General features: G+C 44.0%; 2 protein-coding genes across 4 annotated transcripts in view; one reads left to right on the top strand and one right to left on the bottom strand.

Annotated features, from left to right (window-relative positions):
* Positions 1-815: 815 nt before the first annotated feature.
* On the top strand, positions 816-16,446 carry NPL (N-acetylneuraminate pyruvate lyase; the record flags this gene model as incomplete). 2 transcript variants are annotated; one of them, XM_068121740.2, is given in 6 exon segments in its annotated part: positions 816-908; positions 1,603-1,748; positions 2,921-2,967; positions 3,543-3,627; positions 12,150-12,189; positions 13,828-14,652. In XM_068121740.2, coding segments are annotated over 6 exon segments (554 nt in total), but the record flags the coding sequence as incomplete, so codon positions are not given.
* LOC137430693 (coxsackievirus and adenovirus receptor) overlaps positions 15,457-19,775 on the bottom strand; it is a 62,422-nt gene continuing 58,103 nt past the window's right edge. For both annotated transcript variants that reach the window (XM_068121469.2, XM_078769324.1), the window contains exon 7: positions 15,457-19,432. In XM_068121469.2, the coding sequence (XP_067977570.1) occupies positions 18,841-19,432 (592 nt within the window). In that variant the 3' untranslated portion in view covers positions 15,457-18,840. The remainder of the gene's footprint in view (positions 19,433-19,775) is intronic.

Here is a 19,775-nt window from a genome sequence, read left to right as displayed (position 1 = left end):
AGCTCTGTTCACAAGGATGTTGATAGACGATTTTGTATCTCATGGAGCTGTAGGAATCCCAGCGAGTATACCTGCCCAGTGGAGGTAGGCCTCCGGTAGATGGATGTAGTAAAACCACGTGCGGATCTTTCGACCAACACGTCCAAGAAAGGTAAAGTTTTGAAGATTCCAGCTCCATGGTAAACTTCAGCGCTGGATGGAGAGTGTTGAGAATGCGTCACATGCCACCTGAGACTCAAACAAAGCAAAAATGTCATCAACAGACAGATAGTATAGGATGGGAGCATCCACACCTTGCCGACCTGTAAGTTTCTGCATTTCGTGATAACCCACAAAGATATTTGCAAGCGCTGGGCCTAATGGAGAATCCATGGCGACTCCATCAGTTCGGGCATACATAATGTTGTTAAAACTAAACTTAACTTGCCTCGTTGCTGTGTTCATCAACTCCACAAAGACTTGTTCTGCGATCTGCGGATGTTCCAGATCACTGTGATACAGCAGATGTGAACATATATCAATAGTCTCCATCAGTGGGACATTCGTGAACAAACTTTGTTCATCAAAGGAAGCGATTATGTTGTCAGCACTTGTCGGTGTTGTTGCAGAAATTGTAGTACAATTTACCTTTGCAGAAGCAATTTGTGTCGGTTTATTTTAATGTCCAAGGTCCTCCTCAGCGTATGGTACTCGGGCCTACCTTGGGGCAGATTGCTCATGGTAATGGATATTAAAAACATTTTTTTAAACCTAAATGTCACATTTGGTCGGTCAGAGGTATCACTCGGTCTCATTCCGATTGTTTTGTGTGACAGATGCTCTGGTGGACTTCATCCAGGCAGTATCCCTGGAGGCTGGGTCACTCCCGATAATTTATTACCACATCCCCGTTCTGTCTCACCTTCCCTGTAAGTCCTCTCTGTGGTGTTCATTTCCACATCAACATGGTCAACCAACCGTCTTGCCTCCAAGGTATGGAATCAAGAGGACGTTGATCAGGGTACGTTAACCGCAATGGGGAAGCAGGTAAGCTGACGTTTCGGGCATTAACCCTTCGTCGGAACAAAAGAGTGATTGTTAACGCCCGAAGCACCGGCTTGTCCTTGCTACCCACAGCGGTTAACATACCTGGATCAATGTCCTGTTGATTTCATCCATTGTTCTACCTGTCTGTCGACACAAATCAACACTGACTTTCACCTGCAAGACTTCTTCAGTCTTCTTGATTTGTCATTTTCTTTTTCCTCCCTTTACTTCACAAATGCAGAGCAAGCAATATGTCTGTCGTTTCTCTCTTTGGTACAACACATCAACACATTCGACCAAATGTTTCTCAAACTCCACTCTTCCTATTTTCGAGTCTGCTGATTTGTTTCCCATGTGAGCGTCTTCCCACTTCCCGATTTCCCTCGTCCCCCAACCTCTCCCCCCCCCCCCCCACCCCACCTCCCTCACTCTCTCCAATGCTCCCAACTTGCATTCCTTCACCTCATTCCCATATTTGCTTCCCCGCTACCTTTGCACACCTTTTCACTGAAACCTTTCTTTACCTTTTATCCATTAACTTCCCCTCCCACCCCACCCCCCCATTTCCCCCCAAAGTCCTGGCGTCGACAATCTTGGAAGCCATTGGAGACAAAATTCCTAACTTCACGGGATTCAAGTTCTCCGACATGAACCTTTTCGACGCCAGCCTGTGTATGCACAAGCCTGGGAAGCGCTGCTCCCTCTACTACGGGTGTGACGAGGTACGGAGGCCCTGGGTATTGTGTCCCCTCCTCAAAACAGGGTGTCGTGATCATTTGTTTGTAATTTGTAATTTAAAACGTTTATTACAAGTTCGCAAACCGTTGTGCTGTGCGTGCTGTAAAAATTCCACCTTTGAGCGTTGGCTCCCTTGGTTATTTAGTTCAAGTAAATGCAAAGGATATCCAAACTTATTTGGACCATCATGCCTGTGCTGCACCACAATGCAACATTCCCTCACGGCACGTCCACGATTGTGAGCAATGCACGTAGAACGATATATCTTGTATTTTCAGTAGTTGGTTTCAAATCATAAATAAATTGTTAGCTATAAGAAGATAACATGGAGGAGTTGTTGGCGAACGCATATATTGGACTGGGATTCAATGCTGAATTTGGCCTACTTGTTGAATCATTTACGGTATGCGAGCTGGAATTTTAAACTAGGTTTTTTAACTAACACGGGTGGACCATTAGCATTCGCCAACTCGTTTTCCCAGCTTAATATCCATCCAAGGGCGCGCACGTTGATGAAACACCAGGATGACAATTTATAACTCGGTCAGGATTCCAATCCTGGTTCGACAGCACCGTTGGGAGTTCACGTACCTCTACGTTATCCTGCCACCCCAGGGTGAGAGTAAAAAAAAAAAAAAAAAAAAAAATTTGACCAGGGTGAGAGTAATTCAACACAAACTGCCAGTCAAGTAAACCCGAGCATCACACACGGGAATGACTCGTTATCTATCGAGAGATGGACGGTAGTGCAGACATCAGAGATGGATGGCAGCACCCTCACAAGGAAGTAGGAAAAGCAGGAAAATTCCCGAGTGGTTGTATTTGCTGTGTAATGGGACATTTGTTTGTCGGTTTCACTGTGACTGCTTCAATAGTTGGTTAATTAGAGCTTCTCCCACCTTTAGGATGATGTAAGACCTAACCCGATTTCACATTCCTTCACCGATCATCCTATGGGCCCCTCTGACCGTAAAAAAAAATCCTTAATCCTTCTCGAGTGGGTACATCTCCCCAAATGGGTCGTTCCTTTTCCCGTTATCTGTACAATGGGAGTGCAATCATTGTATTATTTGAGAGCATCCTCATTGTGGTGAGAAGTTGTCACTTCAATGAAACTAACCATGCTGTACCATCTCTCCACTGTCCCGTCTCGCAGCAATTGCTACCTGGCATGCTCATGGGAGCACAAGCAGCGATTGGCAGGTGAATGTCTCCGACCCTGCATTAGAGTGCTGAAGCGATGTCAGAGAATGAACTGGTAGAACGTATACTCAACATTGCTCAAGTCGCTGCTTATCAGCGTTTACTGCAGGTAGCTTACTGGATGCTTATGGTTGTTCCTCGTTTGATTCGTTCGTTCATATGCTACACCTGCTTGCCTGCTGCAACATTTGTGGGTGTGCGGCTGTGTCACCGCAGCATTGTCTCTCTTAAATTAGGGCGGAATTTAGAATTTCGCTCCGTAACTGGCACACAACGGCCTGCCCTTTTCAAAATGTGCGGTGGTTGTATCTTTATAACGTCCACAGGTGAATGCTATAGCTGGCTCAACTTCCATTGTGGAGGATGGTGTATTCCTCAATTGGTGGTGGTACATCTGCCATGACAATTAAAGTGATAGAGTCAGGAATTGAATGTACGTAAGACAGGTCAAAGGTGATTATGCCAGCTCTGAGCTATCCTGCTCGCCACAATAGCTTGATAATGTACTGCCAGGGCTGGGTGAGAACTCGCCGGTATACTGTATTACTTTAATTCGTACCTCAACCTCATTTCAGTACGTACAACTACTTTGGATCGAAGAACATCGAGATGCTGAGTTTGCTGCAGAATGGAAAGCTCCAAGATGCGTTGAATCTCCAGGTATAGTTTCCTGATGTGCATGCACTCACATGAGGGTCTTGCTTCAACTGAAGTGACTTCAACGTGAGGCAACTTCAAATTGGCAACTTCAAATTGGCAACCTGAATTGGCAACTTCAAATTGGCAACTTCAAATTGGCAACCTGAATTGGCAACTTCAAATTGCCAACCTGAGTTGGCAACTTCGGATTGGCAACTTCAGATTGGTAACTTCAAATTGGCAACTTCAAATTGGCAACTTCAAATTGGCAACTTCAAATTGGCAGCTTCAAATTGGCAACTTCAAATTGGCAACTTCAAATTGGCAACTTCAAATTGGCAACTTTAAATTGGCAACTTTAAATTGGCCGGGTACCCTCTTGCAAATTGGCAGCTTCAAATTGGCAGCTTCAAATTGGCAACCTGAATTGGCAACTTCAAATTGGCAACTTCAAATTGGCAACTTCAAATTGGCAACTTCAAATTGGCAACTTCAAATTGGCAGCTTCAAATTGGCAGCTTCAAATTGGCAGCTTCAAATTGGCAACTTCAAATTGGCAACTTTAAATTGGCAACTTTAAATTGGCAGCTTCAAATTGGCAGCTTCAAATTGGCAGCTTCAAATTGGCAGCTTCAAATTGGCAGCTTCAAATTGGCAACCTGAATTGGCAACTTCAAATTGGCAACTTCAAATTGGCAGCTTCAAATTGGCAGCTTCAAATTGGCAGCTTCAAATTGGCAGCTTCAAATTGGCAGCTTCAAATTGGCAGCTTCAAATTGGCAACCTGAATTGGCAACTTCAAATTGGCAACTTCAAATTGGCAGCTTCAAATTGGCAGCTTCAAATTGGCAGCTTCAAATTGGCAGCTTCAAATTGGCAGCTTCAAATTGGCAGCTTCAAATTGGCAACTTTAAATTGGCAACTTCAAATTGGCAGCTTCAAATTGGCAGCTTCAAATTGGCAGCTTCAAATTGGCAGCTTCAAATTGGCAGCTTCAAATTGGCAGCTTCAAATTGGCAACTTCAAATTGGCAACTTTAAATTGGCAGCTTTAAATTGGCAGCTTCAAATTGGCAGCTTCAAATTGGCAGCTTCAAATTGGCAACTTCAAATTGGCAACTTCAAATTGGCAACTTCAAATTGGCAACTTCAAATTGGCAACCTGAATTGATTAGATTTTGGTGAATATCGAGATCTGGATACTAGATGTTTTTAAAGCGATTCTTCACCATTGAGAGATGGGACAAAAAATATATATAGCACGATATCTCAAAGTTATGGACAGATTCGGACGAAACTTTGTGGATGAGTTGGATGTGTGACAAGAACAAGGCGATTCGAGAACAAGGTCAGATAATGTTAGGTCTTGTGAGGAACAAGGTCATGTTAGGTAAAAAAATCCTGTTACCGTGATAACTCGTGTACCACTGATGGGATTCTGACCAACGATGGTGCAAGTATGTATTATGATGCAAAGATTAACTGATTAGATTTTGGGGTCAAGAGGTCAAATGTCAGAGGTCATGTTAAGTTACAATGATTTCATTACTGCAATAACTTAAGAACGGCTGGAAGGATCTAAATCAAACTTGGTACAAATATGTATAATGAAGCGAAGATGAACCGATTAGATTATGGGGTCAAGAGTGAAAAGGTCAGAGGTCATGATAAAATAATCCCGTTACTGAGCTAACTTGTGAACCAGTGATGGGATTTTGACCAGATTTGGTACAATTATATATTACTAGGGCATGCCCGTACTATATATAAGCTAGGACGTGCCCGTACGTGGGTGCCCGTTCCTTGCCAAAAAAAAAAAAAAAAAAAAATTTGTGTAGGGGTGTGTGTGTGTAAACATCCTAGGGCGTGCCCGTACGTGGGTGCAAAAAAACATGCGTGCAAACAACAAAAAAAAACTTTGAAACCACGTGGCAGTAACGACCACAGAACCCCCCCCCCCTCTATTAACATGAATGGTTTGGTCCATTCGCAACGACCACAGAACCCCCCCCCTCTATTTACATGCAATGGTTTGGTCCAAAGCGAACGGTTTGGTCCATTCGATGTGATTCGATGATTCGATGTGAATGGTTTGGTCCATTCGCAACGACCACAGAACCCCCCCCCCTCTATTTACATGAATGGTTTGGTCCATTCGCAAAGCCAAAGCGAACGACCACAGAACCCCCCCCCTCTATTTACATGAATGGTTTGGTCCATTCGCAACGCCAAAGCGAACGGCGAACGGCTAAATCGCCATAGCTCGGTAAGTACTTGTCCGATTAATTTCAAACCTTGAAAAGGCACATCCTCGGGTCCCCAGCAATATACCTGGCAAGTTTCAAGTATATCGGACCCGTGGTTGTCGATAAACAGCGGTCACAGACAAACACACAGACACACAGACACACAGACACAGACACACAGAGATTACTGGAATTATAGATAGATGATGCAAAGACGAACTGATTAGATTTCTGCACCAAGAGGTCAAAGGTCAGTTTCTGTAATAGTTTTTTTGTTACCGCGATGACTTGATAACGGCTGAAGGAAACCAAGTCAAGCTTGGTACAAGTATCTATATTATAATAGCCGTAGATGATTCTGTCTGTCTGTCTGTCTATCTGTTGGGTGTCTGTCCGGGGTGTGGCTTACTCGGTATGCAGAGTAGCTCCACCCATAGCTCCACCCATTCTGGGAGTGGCTATAAACAAATATCCACCATTTTATTAACTCGCATAGCTTTGAGTCCTGTTTTGTAGGCCCGTGGTGTCTTGCTCTCCCCCAGTTTTATTTCAAATCAAATTCGATAAATCATTTCATTTTTCACAGTCGCTAACATAGTTTTAGACTCGGTTGAAAAAAAACGGGAAGAAAATCCGATGAAAGTTGCCGTTTATAGAACGAAATGAATTCTCAAAGGCCTGTAACTTCAAGGCCATTGAGTCTCTCTCACGCCTTTATCTCCAATCTAACTCACCATATGATTTCATTTTTATCGATGGTTTTACTTTTAGACTCGGTGTCAGCAATAATTGAGAACAATCCACACACGCGGGAAAATGCAGAGATATATTTTTTAAAATCGCGTCATGGTGTATCATACACCGCCCAACATGACACCGCCGGCAATGTGTCGATATATATTAAAAATTCGCTTTTGCTTTTCCGTTATGATATATTACTATTTCGTTTGATGATAGTCGTCACAAAAACGTCAACAATGATGCCGACATATATTTCTTCGTTTTTATTTCATTCAACATATTAGCCGGAAGTAAAATATGTTTCAGGAAATTACCGAGAGATATTTCTTCGTTTTTTTTATTAGTTATGTGCGCATACACTTTAAATAGGTTTATTTGAAATCTTTAATTTTCCACAAACATTCCACACACGCGGGAAAATGCAGAGATATATTTTTTAAAATCGCGTCATGGTGTATCATACACCGCCCAACATGACACCGACGGCAATGTGTCGATATCTATTTTAAATTCGATATATCATTTCATTTTTCACAGTCGCTAACATAGTTTTAGACTCGGTTGAAAAAAAACGAGAAGAAAATCCGATGAAAGTTGCCGTTTATAGAACGAAATGAATTCTCAAATGCCTGTAACTTCAAGGCCATTGAGTCTCTCTCACGCCTTTATCTCCAATCTAACTCACCATATGATTTCATTTTTATCGATGGTTTTAGAGTCGGTGTCAGCAATAATTGAGAACATTCCACACACGCGGGAAAATGCAGATATATTTTTTAAAATCGCGTCATGGTGTATCATACACCGCCTAACATGACACCGACGGCAACGTGTCGATACATATTAAAAATTCGATATATCATTTCATTTTTCACAGTCGCTAACATAGTTTTCGACTCGGTTGAAAAAAAACGGGAAGGAAATCCAATGAAAGTTGCCGTTTATAGAACGAAATGAATTCTCAAACGCCTGTAACTTCAACTTCAAGGCCATTGAGTCTCTCTCACGCCTTTATCTCCAATCTAACTCACCATATGATTTCATTTTTATCGATGGTTTTAGAGTCGGTGTCAGCAATAATTGAGAACATTCCACACACGCGGGAAAATGCAGATATATTTTTTAAAATCGCGTCATGGTGTATCATACACCGCCCAACATGACACCGACGGCAACGTGTCGATATATATTAAAAATTCGCTTTTGCTTTTCCGTTAAGATGTATTACTTTTTCGTTTGATGACAGTCGTCACAAAAACGTCAACAATGATGCCGACATATATTTATTCGTTTTTATTTAATTCAACATTATTAGCCGGAAGTAAAATATGTTTCAGGAAATTACCGAGATATATTTATTCGTTTTTATTTAATTCAACATTATTAGCCGGAAGTAAAATATGTTTCAGGAAATTACCGAGAGATATTTCTTCGTTTTTTAAAATTAGTTATGTGCGAATACACTTTAAATAGGTTTATTTGAAATCTTTAATTTTCCACAATATAATTTACTTGCCATTTATCATTTGATGATTACGAGACAAATTCCTCTTGAGGATCGTGACAATTCATGCGCTGCGTGGAAACTTCTATTTCCAAAATGAATGAGACGATCGATGAAGAACGCAGACTTGAACAGGATGCAGCAAGAAAACGAATGAGATGGGCGAACGAGTCCATCGACGAACGTCAATGCAAACTTGCGGGGTCACCCGTGGGAATCCCACGGGCATGGATGTGTGTGACATTTCGACATATTGAGTTAGATGCTGCACATTCATTTTTACAAAATGGTTACTGGCAAGTCATCAGATCCAGAAATGGTGTAAAAACCACCGTTTAGAGGCCATTTTTCCCCGCAAAGCGGGGGTTGGCCTTTTCGGGGACCGTGGTAGTTGTTGTTTTTTTGTCCCCTTTTTGAAGCAATGTTTTACGGCCGGATGCCCTTCCTGACGCCAACCCTTTTTGCCGCCTTCAACGACAAACAGGGAATTACCAGTGAACTGGTACTCAATTAGCCGACCTCGGAAGGATGACAGGCTGAGTCAACCCCCCTGGCATTAATTCGGCGATCGACCGAGATTCGAACCCAGGATCCTAAGCCGGCACCCTAGCCGCTAGCCCAACACCAGAAATGGTGTCATGAACACAATTTATTTACGCACAAGCACAAAAGCAAGACGGGCCGATTTCCGATTCCGACGGGCCGACGGGCGAGACGGGCCGATTTCCGATTCCGACGGGCCGATTTGGAGCAAGAAAAAGAACGAGACGGGAGAAAAAGGAGAGAAACGAGACGGGGAAAGCCGATTGGAGAGGCGAGTGAGGCGCGATTGGAGAGGAGTGTGAGGCGCGATTGGAGAGGAGTGTGAGGCACGATTGGAGAGGAGTGATTGGAGGGGAGTGAGGCACGATTGGAGAGGAGTGTGAGGCACGATTGGAGAGGAGTGTGAGGCGCGATTGGAGAGGAGTGTGAGGCGCGATTGGAGAGGAGTGTGAGGCGCGATTGGAGAGGCGTGTGAAGGATTGCAGAGGAGAGGAGTGTGAGGGATTGGAGAGGTGAGGGATTGGAAAGGAGAGGGATGTGAGGGTTTGGAGAGGAGAGGAGTGCTAGGTGGAGAGAGGAGAGTGTCAGGTGGAGACAGGAGAGTGTCAGGTGGAGACAGGAGAGTGTCAGGTGGAGAGGAGTGAGGGGTCACATATTATGTGAAATAACTAAATTCACACCATTTCTGGATCTGATGACTTGCCAGTAACCATTTTGTAAAAATGAATGTGCAGCATATAACTCAATATGTCGAAATGTCACACACATCCATGCCCGTGGGATTCCCACGGGTGACCCCGCTAGTGTATGTATAATGATGTAATAATGTGGGCGGAGGCATATCGGTCGGCATTGTAACGTTGAAGAGTGCCATTCTAGTTTTGTGTTGTACCTTGGGGCCTTCTTCTATTCAGAGGTATGTGTGGGATGCTTCGTTTTCTAGTTCCTGTATTGTTGTACTTTGATTGATTGAGATGTTGTATGGTCTTTTTGTTTTACCTCGTAGAATTGTGCATTTGGGATATTCGTCAAGGCCAAATTCCATTAGAATGTCCTCCGAGTAGCACTTTACTAGTTTGAGTTGATCTGCCAATTTGTTATCATTCGGTGTGAAGAGTTTTAGCTCATCCACGTACAGTAGATGTGTCACCTTTCTTGGTTATTTGGTCATTTTCCTGTTGCACAATAGATTGTATCTGCGTCCTTGTTACCTCCACCACCAAAGGTGGATGGAGGTTATGTTTTCACACCTGTGTTTGTCCGTTTCTGTGAACAAAATATCTCAAAGTTGTGGACGGATTCGGACGAAATTTGGCAGAGAGGTAGCGTCCAAAAACGATACATAGCAGGATATCTCAAAGTTATGGATGGATTTGGACGAAACTTGGTGGAGAGGTTGTGTGTGTGTGACGAGGACAAATACAGACTTGGCATTTAATATGGAATATTTTTTTTTTCTTGACTTGGGTTTACTTTGTTAACTCAGTATATCAATCTGGTGAGTTTCTTTTCCACTTTGGTGATTTCTTTGTTAAAAGAACCATGTCACTGATTGTCTGTCGCAGCAAGAAGTCAACAACAGGATTATATCACAGGTGGCGTGGCAAAATGTACGGACAGGTGCATTTGATGATTTTCTTCACAGTCGGGTATACAAGGGTTGTTGCGTTCTGTATTAGTGGAAAACAACTGCTGCACGTCTCCAAAAGTTATTGCCGCTTCCTCTGGAGATGGTCCGTCAACTCGACAATGCTGTTTGTCATGGAGTGTTGGCTTTACGAAATTACGGCATGAAACAGCGTGCTATTGTTCGGCAGTATGGCATCACTCAAGGTCAGGTGTCAAAGATCCTGAAACGAAATGCTCAGAGGGGTGTCCCTACTCCAATACCGAGGCCAGGACGTCCCCACAGAACCACAAGGAGGGATGATTGCCAGCTGCACCGGTTAGTCTGCAATGGCCGTACCAAGTCAGCTAGTCGGCTTAGGGCTGAGTGGCAGCAACTGACAAATGTGCCTGTATCCAGAAGGCTAGTCAACCAACGACTGGTTCAAGCAGGCTATCGTGCCAGGCGTCCCCTGAGAAAGCCACCCCTGACCAGACAACACCGCCAGCGCCGATTGCAGTGGGCCAGAGAGCACTGTCAATGGCAGCCAGGACACTGGAATCACGTGATCTTCAGTGACGTGTCTAGATTTCTGGTCTATCGTCAAGATGGCCGCGTCCGAATGCGCAGACAAGTGCATGAAGCCTACAACAAAGATTGTATAGTGCCAAGAGTCCAAGCTGGAGGTGGTGGGGTGACCGTTTGGGCTGCTTTTCATGCAGGGGGCAAAACTGACCTGGTTGTTCTGAATGGAAAACTGAACCAGTTCAAGTACAGGGCCATTCTGGAAGAAACATTGCTTCCATTTGCTCGTGCAACCTTTCGAGGAAACTTTGTCTTCCAAGATGACAATGCACGGCCTCATCGTGCTCGCATGATCCAACACTTTCTTGCTGACCGTGGTGTAGAGCATATGGAGTGGCCTGCCATGTCCCCGGATATGAATCCGATAGAGAACTTGTGGGCAGAAATAACGCGTAAAATCGACCACTTGGACCAGCAGCCGACCTCTGTGCGTGAATTGCAGCAGGCTATTGTCACTCCATGGCAAGCGATTCCTGTCCAAACCTTGGCAAATCTCGTGAACAGCATGCCTCAACGTGTACGTGCTCTCCTGAATGATCGTGGGGGTTACACGAAGTACTGAAGTGTAATTTTATTGTCCGTAATCCCAGTCGTAATTTAACTTTTGTTTTTGTTAAAAAAATATTTGGCTAAAGTGCAAAATAAAGAGATACTTCTGGAAAACGTACAGAAGTTTAACACAGTACTGTCCATGAATTGAGTTCGATATCAGTTTACATCACATTCAAGGATCAATTTATTTGTTTCAAAATGTCAAATGTGGTTTTTGTTTCTTTTAAAGGTCACATTAACAAAATCGAGAATAATTTCAACATAATTCCAATGAACTTTTGGTTCTAAGACATCTTGAAAAGTAAGTTCACCCCCGCAAAAAAAATATTCCATATTAAATGCCAAGTCTGTAGATTCAATTTTTGTGAAGATCCGGATCCGGATCCAGCTCGTAAAATTTTAAGGTGATTTTTCACCCTTGAGTGATATGGCCAACCAGGTGGAGGTAGGTATGCTCTGCACTGAGTGCCGTTCTCGTTCATTGAGTTTACACAGTTAATCCAGAGCCAGACAAAACAGGTGGGGGGAAAGGCTGTCACCTTGTAAGATACTATGTCGTATCTTTACTCCTGGGATTTCAATCTGTCCTTCCAAGTGAAGTACTATCAGCGTTGTACTGTAGCCCACGGTTTATCAGTCTGCTACTTGATGCAGCGACAAACCCTACAATCGACCATCATTTTGCTTCTTCACTTAGCAGCGACATCACTTGGTTAATAGACATTTTGTATTTGTATTTAATTCTTGTCTATCCTTACCCTCCTCAGATTTCCCTCCAAAAACGTATATCGACCATCAGCAAAACAGGTACGTTGATTGTGGATATATTTGAAGGATTGACGTCATATCATGGGTTAATTGTAGGTATACACGGGCAGGTGGATGATTGGGAGATTTTCCTGTTGTCAGATTACCTGCTTTGAGCCTAGTGTTTGACTTGGCTAACCAAGGTTTGCGTGATCCTGGTATCTCGATCTGAACATCGTCAGAAAAGGGGTCATTTTGGAAAATAAAAAAGTCGTTGTCACCTTTGATGGAGAGGAAGTCATCCTGCCTGAGATTACAGTCCAAGAAGTCGAGGCTTATAGAAAGTCAAACACAGGATTCCTGCCTGGCCCATAAGCGGAAGCCGTACTCGTCAATTGTTTGCTTGATAACCTCAGACGATGCACCTTCTTCTGTTGCCTCGTATTGATTAACTGCATTTTATTGTATTCACCACCAGTTGCTCTCGTATTGCATTATCTCGAGATGTCGTATCAAAAGGAATGACAACATTGTGATTTATTACCTCCGCCACCAAAGATGGCTGGAGCTTATGTTTTCACCCCTGTCTGTTTGTTTGTCTGTCTGTTTGTAAACAAGCCATCTCAAAAAGTTGTGGACGGATTCAAACGAAATTTGGCAGAAAGGTAGCGTATGCGACAAAGACGAAATGATTAGATTTTGGTGAAGATCTGGATTCGGATCAGGCTAGGAGAATTTAAGTGATTCTTCACCATTGAGTTCGGGCCAAAAACGATACAGAGCAGGATATCTCAAAAAGTTGTGGACGGACTTGGCGGAAACTTGGTGGACAGGTTCGGTGTGGGACAAGGACGAATCGGTTCGATTTTGGTGAAGATCTGAATATGGATTCGGATATGATCATTATTTAATTTTTAAGTGATTCTTCACCATTGAGGGATCGAGTGAAAAGCGATATATAACATTATATTTGAAAAAGTTATGGACGAGTTATGAATAAACTTGATGGATGAGTTGGTTGTGCCGAGAACAAGCCGATTCGATTTTGGTTCATGTCCGAATCCAGATCCGGCCTATCAGTGGGATACAAAACGTAAACTGTTCAGCCTGGCCGAGGTATGCGCTTTACCAGGTGCCGTTGTAGTTAATTTTGTATACAACTCACTCAGATTTGATACTAACTGCAGGTCCAATTGGATGGCAGCATTCTTACTTTTGAACCATCTAGTACGAGTTTGATTCTCAGCCTGACTATAAACTGCCATCCTGGTGTTTTACGTCCTCGAGTGCACCGTCCATCAGACAGGATGTTAAGCCGGGTACCCTCTTGCTCGCCTCGATTGTTGGTGGCCACTAACGATCCCACTGCGTCTCTCGATGAAGAGAAAGAAGGCGAGTTATCACCGGAATTCTGAATCCAAACAAATTCCTGCCCCAAATGCCGTCGCCGAGACGGAAATAACAAACCACCCTGTGTGTTTCTACACCCAGGAAGCTGCACCAGCAGTCTCTCACACCTTGGGATGAGTATGGGATTAATATAATGGATCCATCGCAGGTGCACCTGACCTGTGTGTGAATTGCAAAGCTTTTCATGAAATGCTGATTGCGTGCCTTTGTTGTGTGCTGCTTGTATGGCGATGGGTTGCCTCACATGACAGATCTTTGTAAATAATTTCAAGTTCTTCTCTTCACCAGGGATAACTCTCCCAGAAAACAAGGTGGTCATGTCCTATATATCGGGCCTCGATATGGGGTCTCCACGCTCCCCTCTCACTACCTGTAGTGCGAGCCGCATATCCCAGCTTCATACTGCAATCGACTCCTTTCAGTCGGTGTAGAGAATCCGAATGTCGGCCCGGTTATCCTGGTGCAGTATCTTTGCTCTGTTCGAGCTTGATTTTGCAAAGTTTGCCGGAACGGGTCTCTGAAAGGCCGCCATTTTCGTTCACACCGCTAATCGAATCGGAAGTGGCACTCTGCTTTTCAACTTCCATTCAGGAAATGTTCGCCTCTTTCTTTCCTTTTCACCACGAATATTGTGGAAAAACCTGAACAGAATCGGTTTTGAATATCTTCAAACGCCGGCCAACCGAGGACTCTTTACATAACTAAACGTTGTTCGTTAAACGTTGTTCGACCAATTACGTCACGTGACTAAGGTTCCATGCTCACAGCTTAATTTGCATATCATGGCGGATACCTTGTATTTGTTTTGTAATACAACTTTAAACAATATTTGGGTCTCTACCAGTTCATGACGATACGTTGTGGCCTGGGATTCGATGATCCATTTGGACAAACCATTGCATTCCGCGTTCCTGATGATGTTCCGACATTGGTTTGTACTGAATGTGTGATTTACAAATCGTTATTTGGTTTGAATGATTTTTCTCGGTTCTTTCACTGAAATACAAGGATTATAAATTTAAGAGTATTTTGTTTGCACTACATTGTCCCTCATGGCATTTTTTGCAAAGTTGTACAAGCCTTCCATTTTATTAAACGAGCTATTGCAAAATATCATGTCGTCTTCAGCGTATAATGTGGTGCGAGGATGTTTGGGGGCGGGAGGGTTTTAACAAGTGGTCTCGTCCCACCTCCCCAGGGTGACAGGATGGTCTTGAAGTTCACACGCTCGCCTCAAAGCTGTCTTTTGTGGTTTGAATCACCAACCCAGCTATGAACCGTCATCCCAGTGTTTCACTGGCAGGGCGATTCCTGTCCCTCGGATGGAGTTAAATGGGCGTCACTTCTGCCGGCATTTGTTGTTGGACGTTAAATATCCCACAATGTCCTTCGTGAGGAGTATGCGAGCTACCGAGGCACCCTGAACAAATGACAAATTCCTTCCCTGAGCAGCAGGGGGCACTGCATTAGCGACACAGCGGCATCCTCAGCCAATGATGCTACCCTACAGCCTTGTGCTGCAAATAAACGAAAAAGACTCCCTCCTCCAATAATGCATCACAACAGGCATTTTAAGGCCATTTTCCCTACTAGAGCGGGGGTTAGCCTTGCGGTCCCCATGACAATCTTCTCCATCTTGCCCTATTTTCTGCATCTCTCCTTGTTAACCCCCTTGCCCGCATTTCTTCTTCCACCATCTTTAGCCAAGTCTTTCTCGGTCTTCCCCGTCCTCTACTTCCTTCCACATTAATTTCCATCACTCTTCTCAACCAGTCACTTTCATCCTTCCTCAACACATGACCAAACCATCTCAACCTGTTTCTCTTCACAGCACCAATCACAGGCTCTATTCCCATCATCTTTCGCAATTCATCATTTGTCTTCCTCTCTCTCAACGATACTCCACAGATCCACCAATAAAAGGTATTTCGTACATTTATATATAATATAATCTTTGTACATTGCACATAGAAAAAAATGTTTGCACGTTTACCACATGTTCTCATCACAAAATACAGGACCAAAATGGCAATTTGTGTAGAAAGATACAAAATATAAAGATTCATGAGTTCATACGTGGAAGCAAGCCTAAGCACAAGCCAATGTACATCCTTCTGTTTCATTGTTCACGAATGTCATCACCCTCCCCACCCCCAAACTAAAACGCATTTGGAGAATTAACCGAGGGCACCGTTGATGCTCCTGTGCAGATGTTCTTGGGAGGGGACATGGAGGTCTTCGGCACATCGTGGTCCAGAAACAAAGACCCTATTTAGCCCGCACTCGTTTACACAAAAATAATTTACCTTTGACACGTTAAGCTTGAGCTTTAAATAAATAAGTACCATTTTGAGCATTAATAATAACACATTCAGCCATACCATGTAAATTTGACCAACACCACCGAGTGACTACTACACGTAGGAAGTGTTGTCTTTCTTTTTGATTGTCAACCCAGGAGATCTTTAAAATGGCCTTTGCTCCAATACTCCATCACGACGAGCTCCCATTAACCGAATCGATGAGGGACGCCACTCATGTTCCATTTTGCTTGTGCGTTAGTCGCATTTGAAAATTCCGTATTTTATAAAATTCAAATCTAACGTCTTTCTCGACATCTTGCCCCGCCCCTGAGTGCAGGACCAGCCCCGTCGATGGGCCGAACATCTTTCCTTCAGAGATGGAGAAATTAAAGTGAATGAATCATGTGGAGCTTTCTTTGACTCTCAAATGAGAGTGGGTTAACAGATCACGAGGGCCACGCCGTGCTCGGTCGGCCCGACCCAGGAGTCTGCACTGCACATGCTCATAAAATGGCAGATCTATACACAAGACCGATTGCATCCCAGGCTTGCCATTCATCCCCCATGTTTAAGAAAGAATGAATAAAAATACAATTTGTTTTTATCCTCTTGAGAATCTTCACCGAAAGCACAATTTGGGGTGCGCTCATTTTCAAATCTAACCCCGAGGGCCATTTTTTGTTTACCATCCCTTGCGGACAACAACTATCACCAGTATTTTACACTTTCATAATACATGGCTTGAGGTTACTAACTGCTATTGTTCCTAAGCAAACACTAGTATGGCTTTTGGAAAGCTTTATGAATGAAAAACAGAACCAAGGCCCCAATATCTCCCCACCCCTTCCTCCGTCAGTCTGCTCCTTACATTACTAGCACTGTGCTCTCCTTGCATTATGAGAACGGTGCTCTCCTTGCATTACTAGCACTGTGCTCTCCTTACATTACGAGAACTGTGCTCTCCTTACATTACTAGCACTGTGCTCTCCTTGCATTATGAGAACGGTGCTCTCCTTGCATTACTAGCACTGTGCTCTTCTTACATTACGAGAACTGTGCTCTCCTTACATTACGAGAACTGTGCTCTCCTTACATTACGAGCACTGTGCTCTCGTTACATTACGAGAACTGTGCTCTCGTTACATTACGAGAACTGTGCTCTCGTTACATTACGAGAACTGTGCTCTCCTTGCATTATGAGAACGGTGCTCTCCTTTTTCAGGTTGAGAAGCTCAAAGTCAATGGACCCAATGGTCTTGACACACTCGTACTCCCAGCTTTTGCTTCCGTACTACACTCTCCTCTTTTCAAAACAGATCACAAATACATGTTGGTCAGCCTGCTTCCCATCGTAGACAAAGTGATGGAACCTTTAGTTGTTGAAAACCTCAAGTGTTATCGCTTATCTGTCTGATCTCCGAACATCAATTTCTTTTCCAACCTGGAAAAGTTGCTTCTTCTTGCTGTTGCTGTTGCTGTTGTTGCTGTTGCTTCTTCCGTTCCAACATTGGATTGACGTGCTGAAAATCAAATAAGTTATCACCATCTATCTCTCTTGTCTTGGATACTGTCTGCTTGTCTGGCAGTCAGCCATTGCTTTTGCAAGCTGTCAGCCAATGGTATTCAGGGGTCCTCCTCCAATGGTTATCAGATGTTTGTCACCCACAAAAAAATAGGTCATTCTGGCTGATGGTCTAACCTGTGCTCCATCTCACAAAGCTGGTGTACCGCAAGGCGGCGTTTTGGACCGTTCTTATTCTTGGGCTATTGCAATGGCTGACAGGATAGTCTCGGCCCAAGACTCCTTGAGGTATACTCATAGCCCCTGAACTATCTCGTCTGGGTTTAAATCTTGGCCCAGCTATAAATTGTCACGCTGGTGTTTCAAAGGTAGAGTGATTAATCGATTTGTGTGCTGTCCCTTGGATGCATGTTGTACTGGTTGTCCCATCTGCTGGAATAAGTTGGTGGAAGTTACGGATTCCACGGTGTTCTTCGTGAAGAGTAGATGAGCTATTACTGGTACCCAAATTCCTGCCCTAACCTACAGGTGGCACTACATCAGCAGCACCACCACACTCCCAGCAAATGATTCCACCTGCATCCACGTGCTGCACATGAAAGAAGAAGTCTACATCAATCACATTTCTGCTTCCCTGGAAAATTTTCCATCCTATTTTGTTAACAACTCCGCCCTGTTTGCATCTGCCCCTATGTCTGTAACCTGTAACACTCAAATCCCAGGTGAACTGAGTTTCGGGAACACGAAAGGCAATTAAGTTACCACCATAGAGTAACACCAGAAAGCATCCAAAGGGCAGAGAGCCAAAGTGCTGTTCCATCTTAAACGAGTCTTAATTGGATAAACGACACCAGAAGCACTAAACCTCCAATTGGAGACGAGTACACGGCAAGATGGCTGCTGTAGCACATTATTATTATTATATCCATAAACACACTCGGAATAAGCCCCACCAATGCGGATATCAAACGAGCTGCCAATTAATCGGTGCACCTGATGCGCTCACCGAAGGTAACTGGGATGAACCCAACCCAGTGACACGATCGACGAAGCAGGAATGGGATTTGTTTTTTCAGCTGCCTCTGTTTTGTCCCTTCACCGACAGGATGCAACATGGCTTCTGCCTGCAGGTCCTCGTCACCACTCTTATGCGGAATTGCAATTCCCACTTTTTTTTCCCCAATTCCAAAAAAACACTGCACCACTATTTCTGTGAGGTGGCACAGCATGTGGCTTTTGCAAGGACACAAGAAAACCATTACAATAGCAATTATTATATTATTAAATTATAATAATGATAGTAATACAATTGATATTAGCAGTAAATAATTACAATTTGAATAGGTTTTGTGCTACTGCAGCTCGTTTGATATTGTTGGCGACAATAGATTCTTAACCCACACCACAACAGAAACGGGTACCAGTAAAACACCATGACGACCCTGCTCCTCGATCTCGCACGTCTCACCATCACTATCAGATCACGTCGGATACACGCGGGTGCGTTGGCATCATGACGGGCACGGCGCCCATCCTCAACAGATGGGAAGGAGAGGGGTTGGTTGATGCCGGTGTTTTCTCAGACTGGAGGAAATGACCAGAACGACTGGCATGCACCGGTGCCCGCATGCCTCCATGATCTTTGGACGCGGAATCGCTGGCCAGCAAGAATCTAGAAAAATTCTCCTCGGCGCCAGAGTCCGAGCTGAAGTACATCGGAGATCTTTTGCTGCTTCGAGTTGAAGAGTTGGAAGGCAGATCCCGACTGATGTAATCCATGTGTGGAGGTGGATGGGCTCGATAATTGGGTAATGGCTGACTTTCTTTGGAGGATGCAGAGCCGTGTTTGAGCGGCACCGAGTTGGTCAGACCCCGCGTGGTGCTTCTGGAGCTCGGATGGTAGATAGGCCGGGCGAGCGATCCGTTCAATGTTGGCACGTGTTCGGCATGCTGTGCATTAAAGGGAACGTCAGAACTGGAAGCAGGGAGATTGATGTAGGAGGATGGCATTGACACATAGGTTTTGGAGCTGTGCACGGAGTGGTTCACTGGAGCTGGAACATCCTCTCTGGAAATGTGAAAGGGAGAAAGGGAACAAAAAGGGGGGAAAATATGTTGGGCCCCAGTTCAAATCCACATCATTCGTGCATTCAAGAAATGTTTAAATGGGACATCATCCATCACTGGCCCACTACAGATTGCCCCTTCACAATCACCGTTACTAAAAAAAGTTATGCTGATATCTGATGAGAGTTGAATAATCGATTCGGCCTCACACACCCAACCTGGCCACCAAGTTTCAGCCAAATCCGTCCATAACATTTTGAGATCTCGTGTTTCATATCATTTTTGGCCCGATCACTCAATTGTGAAGATCACTTTAAAATTATAGTATCCGGATCCAGATCTTC

Source organism: Myxine glutinosa, unplaced genomic scaffold (assembly GCF_964187855.1).
Source record: "Myxine glutinosa unplaced genomic scaffold, kmMyxGlut1.1 SCAFFOLD_2088, whole genome shotgun sequence".
NCBI classification, from domain to species: domain Eukaryota; kingdom Metazoa; phylum Chordata; class Myxini; order Myxiniformes; family Myxinidae; genus Myxine; species Myxine glutinosa.
The sequence above is the reverse complement of the archived record's forward strand: the minus strand, read 5'-3'. Positions and strand labels throughout refer to the sequence as shown.